Source organism: Epinephelus fuscoguttatus, linkage group LG5 (assembly GCF_011397635.1).
Source record: "Epinephelus fuscoguttatus linkage group LG5, E.fuscoguttatus.final_Chr_v1".
In the NCBI taxonomy this organism is placed as follows: Eukaryota; Metazoa; Chordata; class Actinopteri; order Perciformes; family Serranidae; genus Epinephelus; species Epinephelus fuscoguttatus.
The window spans coordinates 25,454,011-25,460,487 of record NC_064756.1 but is presented as its reverse complement, the minus strand read 5'-3'; the positions used below and the strand labels follow the sequence as shown (position 1 = coordinate 25,460,487).

Sequence of the window (6,477 nt, the reverse complement as noted above, 5' to 3'; positions counted from 1 at the left end):
TTATGAGTACAAAAGTATAAAAGTACCTACGATGCAAAGTTGCTTCTTTCGGTGGTACATCATTACATATCATACAATGGAATTATTATTACTAATGCATTACTATGTAAGAAGCATTTGCATGTTGCTGCTGGTTGCAGAGGCACTAATTATACGTATTTATATAAACATATATACGTATAATTATCTCATTGCAATTTTAGCTGACTGCTGCCAATGGTGCAGGGCAGACTGCAAAGACTAGGGCTCCAGACACTCACCGACAGCCAAATATTGACCAATGGCCGACCATCAGCTTGGGAACTCAGGGCCCTTGATTACCTTTATAAGACATCTTCCTGGATTCCGGGTTTTCACCTTAGGAGCTATATATATATATACAAATATATACGAATCCCATTTCATATTCTCATATGTTTTAAAAGTATATTCTGCAAAAATAATAGTTCAGAGCAGAGTAAAAGGTATAATATATCTGAAATGTTGCATACAATTAAAATACTCTGGTAAAGTAAAAGAAGGCTACCTCAGAAGTGCACTTCAATAAGGTGCTTGGCTTAATGTATTTAGTTGCTTTCCACCGCTGGTTGCAAATTCAGAGTAAACAAACAATGTAACATTTAAGTACATATTCATCTGTGCGGTCTATTAAAAGACTACGTGTCATCCCGCCTTCACACATTGACGACCAGCTTCAGCAGCGATAATGGGACAGTTTAGTCTCCGCTGACTTCTTTCATCAAACCTGTGAAATTGTGTTATTACTCTGCTTGACTGTTAATGTTTGTGTTCAGCTGCATGCACTCTCTCCCCAGCTGCACCTGCATTTAATTGTGCTGGTCTGGCAAGTAGATAACTTGCCAGGCAACGACTTATCTGTGAGTTCTGATGAACAGCTCCAAGCACATACACACACATTCACACACACACACACACACACACACACACACACACACACACACAGGCATTACTTGTTTGCATCTGTGCATGCGCCACCAGGCTGTCAGTAACATGCGAGCTATCCTTACCTGACCAGCAGTGTTTGTTCTCAGATCATTTCTTGCACATACAGCTGGTTTAAATGTTTGCTATTTTTTTTTTAAAGTTCACAATAATGTCCAAAAATATGTCTGAGATTACCATATAAGTGCAATAGCATTCAGTGGGAGCTCTGGTGTTGGATGATAGGTTGATTTGGAGCAAGTAACGCAGCAGTAGCACAGCGTTGGAACCAAGAGTCATTGAACAAAAATATTTTGCTAACTTGCTTACTTAACCACTACAGCTGGAAAGCATGTACCTGACTGTGTGACTTCCTCTGAAAAATTGCATCAAGTTGTGTACAAACACTGAACTCCCACCTCATGCATGGCTCTCAAGGCTCTGCAAAGCCTCTAGTGCATGCTGTTTTCCACTTAGTACTGTGTAATGCAAAACCAAATCATGCACATGTGTAATGTTACATGTAAAATCAGAGAATAAAGCCTCATGATGTTTCTGGTTAATGCATGATTCACTACAATAAAGCAACAGCATGGGAACTTTCATGGGAGTTTTTAACGGCCCATGTGGTCTTTGCAGCTAAATCACATGGTGTTAATGGACCCACTGAACGCTGCAGTATAACCTCACCACTGATCACTCTGTCCTATGGTTGTTTGTGCCACGGGTTATTCACCAAAGACCAAAAGTTGACATTTTGATCGTGGTATTTGTGCGGTTAGCCGTAGTTTCTGGCTCGAGCAGTCGGTGCCCCTGTGATGGATGTGGTCGTGCCGACTCCCACTGTAAATCTCCAAAAACAAAGCTTGGTGGTTTAGTTAAGCTGTCCTCACTGTGATTACCCACTGGGGCCCCCTGCCACCAACAGTGTCCTCGGGAAAAAACACAAACACACACACACACACACACAAACTTTGTTCTCCTAAGCTGCCATTACTCTGTGCTCTCGACTCTTCCTTCTGTCTCTTCCTGTCTCTTATTCAAATAGTATTCCCATGAAGGTGCTCAGAAAGGGCTATTTTGAATTTGAGATTAAGGAGAGGAGGATGTGAGAGAAAAGAGGTGAAAGGTGGCTAAGAAAGGGAGGGAGGAGACACTGGCAAGCAGCCCACGTTCTGCAAGTCAAGATCTGACACTCAGGCTCAAAAGCACTGACGCTGGCTCGGGTTTTGGCGCTGGCTGAATCTAACCTTCCTTTGATGTGATCACGTGTACACAGAGCACACAGGATATATATTCTACAAATAAACCGATATACATACACATTAATATTCCTGTGGTCCGTGTGCATGTCACAGTGTGGGCTTTCTTTTGATAATGAAACAACCGTTGACCAACAAAGGGAAATAACGGCTACAGCAGCCACCTACTCGAATAAGGTCTCAGTTGCCTTCAGGCTTTCCAACACAGAGACACACAGACACACAGACACACACGCGTGCGTTTGCCAAGTCCAGCTATGCAGTTTGCACCTCAAAGCCAGGAAATCAAAAGCCGTTTGTATTCATGGGCTCTGTTTGGAGGAAGAGGGTTGGTTGGTTTCCTGTGCCCACAACACAGCGCAGCCCTGGGGTCCTGGTGACAGCCTCACACCCTTGTCTGCATCAATAACCCCACACCATTGTGACAGACACAAAAGCTGTCTCAGGGTAAGCCAGGAGTAAAAGGTGCCACTCTTTATTCCTCCCTCGTCCCTTCGCTTCCTCCTGGCTGTGTTGGAAAAACAAAGTCAACAGGAGCGTGGAGAGAGAGGAGCGGTGAGGGGACACAACTCTGCACGAACGACTCACAACCAAGTGTTTGGTCACTTGTAACCGTGCATGCGTTCAGCTAGGAACACGTGCAGCGGGCACACACACAAAAACTCACACATAAATGTGATAAATTATAGATTTAAAATGAGCCACCATCTTAAATAAAGTATGCGAGTCTTTTCTACATTGTCTGGGATGTTTTAAATATAAAAAATTTATTGACAAAGATACACGTGGCCCCAAATATCCTGTACAGGTGATTCACTTCCGTTCTTGACAATAGCTGACCACATTAGAGATTTACAAAGGTATTAGCACAGACATCAAACACCTACGTAATCCAGGGTGAAATATACACGGTGAGAGCTCCACGATCATTTCTCCAGAGTGAATACAAGAGATGCAAAAGAGAAATGGCCACCTGTCAAAATGGACACAGTGCAGTATTTACTTTGAGGTATCTCATACAAACAAGTCTTCAATATGTTGGAGTCACAAAGCAGGTGAGTGTGTGTCGTTTATACTCGTTAAGAAGCTATTATTTATTTCCTACGCTGTAATAAACACTGCAATGGTTAGAACCTGCTGTGGTTAGTCACTGTTTCACTGATGGTGATTTGATACCGGACTCATGCACTACAGGTCTGGATTAGTGATACTGACTTGAACAAAACAGTTAACAACACAGTCTGGAACATCACAATATCCTGTACAGCACACCTTTAAAAAAACATTCATGGTATTATCATATACACAGAAAATACTGTAAGTTTTATCTTCTCTTTTTTGAACAAGTTAACAAGGAGAGAAAGATTGTGGTAACAGAGCCGTTTCAGACCTTAACCTCAGAGCTGTCAACATGAAAAACTACACGACCACATTCCTCGCCTAGTCAGTAATAGATGGGGAACGAAACGAGGAGTGATAGGTAGCCCTCTGAGCAGAGAGTCCCCGGTCATAGTGCATTGCAATGTCTACACGGCACATCCATGCAGCAGTCTCAAGTTCAGTGCATTTACTTTTTTTCCTCTAAAAAGCCATCTCAGGTACACTTCCCTAACCACAAGCTCTCACCTGCTTAATAGCTATTGATTAAGCATCAGCTCAGTGGCTAGAGGAGGTGCGATCCATTCTCAGTCCTATTTCTCCAGAACAAATTTGATGAACGGGACGTTATAGCTTGGAGGGAAACCTATTTCCCCAGCTTGCCTGATCTTAATGTTCATTTTGTCCAGAGTGTAAGCAACAGTGACTACTCAGTAAGAACGAAGAGTGATGGCTGTGACATTTAGAGTACAATACAGGACGATACAGTACAATAGCTTATCAACATCGACAGGCTGCAAGCGAGCGATGGTTATCACAGGGTTAAATGTATTTATCTTACAGTTCTACAAACTATCGACCATGAAGTTTTACACACAGCCTTCAGTCCACACAGTGCATTTACTTATTCAGTACAAAGTCCATCACGGTTTCTAAAGCTAATAGAGATCCACACCCATGACCGGGCACACAGAGGTGCCATGTCACAGCCTCCGGTTCCCATTCTCCACATACTCAGCCAGGCTGTTGAGAGCCGTCTCCTCGCTCTTGGACTGAAGGACATTGTCCCCCTTCCTTGAGGGCTTTTTAGTGGCCCGTGACAGCTTCCTCCTGAAGGTATCCCCAGCCAGGAAGTAAAGAATAGGATCCACGCAGCTATTGAGGCTGGCCAGCCCTCGCGTCACCTGGTAGGTGGCGTAGACGCGGTTATTAAATTCACACATGTCGGGGCTCTGGAAGTACAGCCTGGCCCTCATGTTGAGGTTCTTCATCACGTGGAAAGGCAGGTAGGAGACGGCGAAGACCGCGAGCACGATGATAACCAGGTGGATGGATTTCTGCCGCAGGGGCGCGTTGTTCATGTCATTGTAGATTAACGCTTTGACGATCATGCCATAGCAACAAAATATGATAATAAAGGGGATGCAGAACCCGAACACAGTCAACGTCATGCTGTAGATAAAATAACCAGGTAACTCATCCTCAGTGGTGGTGTCGTAACAAGTGGTTGCATTACGCTTCAAACCAGTCCTGGAATAATACAGGATGGGGGATATACCTATAACGACCACCACCCACACCAGCGCACTGGTGATCACTGCGTTTTTCTTCTTCAGTCTGCCCAGAGACTTGAGCGGGTGCACGACCCCAGTGTACCTGTGAACACTGATGCAGGTCAGAAACAGAATACTCCCGTAAAGATTCACATGGAATATGAACCGCTGCAGCCGGCACAGAACATCCCCAAATATCCAGTCTGTTTTATTAAAGTAGTAGAAGATGAGGAAGGGCAGCGAGAGGACGTAGCAGAAGTCAGCCAGAGCCAGGTTGAACATGTAGACGGAGATGCTGCTCCACGGTCTCATGTGGCACACGAACATCCAAATGGCCAGGCTGTTGCCCACCAGCCCCGTGAGGAAGACCATGATGTAAACGGTGGGCAGATAGTAGAACTGGAAACCTGTCTTGAGGGAACATCCTCGTGTGTGATTGTGGAGATCTGTTACATTCAGCATATAGGTCAGGTTCAGGTCTGTGGTCATGGTGTCAGGGGCAGAAGCAGGTCCTGTTACTGCAGGAGAGGGACAAACAGAATTCATATTTAAGCTTATATTTTGGTAGTTAAGTGCAGCTTTAAACACAGATAATAGGTTGAATGTATCAGTGGTGTGTTGCTCTGTCACATAGGTGTTTGTTTTTCCGTTTTTAATGGCGTTTGCATGGAAAAACCAGTCATGCGGATACTCGACGTTTGAGCTCCAAACTTGATTTTCTCGAATGCCTACGCGCAGTGTAACACACACACACACACACACACACACACACACACACACACAGGAATTACAAACGTATTACAACACTCACCGCTGAGAGAGACTTGTATTCCACATTCCTATAGCCTTCACAGTTGCAAAGATTTCAGTCAGCACGCGGATGGGGCGTTACGAGCTGTCAGGTGTCTTCATTCAGCCTCCTAACTGTGTTGTGAATTGTTGAAAAGTTGCGATATCCTTCAGGTTCACGCTGACACTTCAAGGGGGAAAAGAGTCCGCCGTCGGTTCGTCACGCGGGGCGACGATTTCCCACAACAGCGGCAGTGGGACGCACCAGAGACAGCTGCAGGCTCTGGCACGAAGAGCAGGAATTGCAAGCAGCAGGCTCCTCCGTAAAGCGAGAGGAGGCTCCTCGCACTGTGGAGAGGGGAGGTGCGCACAACACTAAACCAGTGAGTAGCTTCCCGTCTCCAAACGCGCTCTTTATGTTCCTCCCTCCCCTTATTGGACCCTGAACAGATCTGACCTGCCAGCACGTGCAGGATATTGGTGTAGAAATATTAATATTAGCCGAGATGAGTCCATTTGCGTTCTGGTTAGAAAGAGTAAAATCACAGCATTCTTATTTTGCATCCCTGTTAAGTTACGAGAACATGTATATGTGTGGATTTGTGCAAGGCAGTAGTGATATTAGACATATAATGCACAGCTTTACCTCATGACATTACTGCAGTTTCAGTTTGATATTTAAAGGAAAACAAGAAATACCAGCCCAGGGCTTTAGCCATTGAGTCAACATTAAGCTGCCACTTAGCCTTTGAGTGCACAATATACCATACCAATGCACTAACTAGGCTACTGTCTACATAAGAATTACATGCAGCGTAGCTTAAATGACTGAC

General features: G+C 44.6%; 1 protein-coding gene across 1 annotated transcript; it reads right to left on the bottom strand.

The window, feature by feature from the left end:
• Positions 1-2,952: 2,952 nt before the first annotated feature.
• On the bottom strand, positions 2,953-6,025 carry p2ry1 (purinergic receptor P2Y1). Its single transcript, XM_049577255.1, has 2 exons — positions 5,667-6,025; positions 2,953-5,373 (listed from the first exon to the last, which is right to left on the bottom strand). The coding sequence occupies exon 2, from the start codon at positions 5,342-5,344 to the stop codon at positions 4,286-4,288; it is 1,059 nt and encodes a 352-aa protein (XP_049433212.1). The 5' UTR covers positions 5,345-5,373; positions 5,667-6,025; the 3' UTR covers positions 2,953-4,285.
• Positions 6,026-6,477: the final 452 nt, after the last annotated feature.

Coding starts and splice junctions, on each gene's coding strand:
- p2ry1 (XM_049577255.1), bottom strand. CDS start 5,344: ATGACCACAGACCTGAACCTGACCTATATGCTGAATGTAACAGATCTC.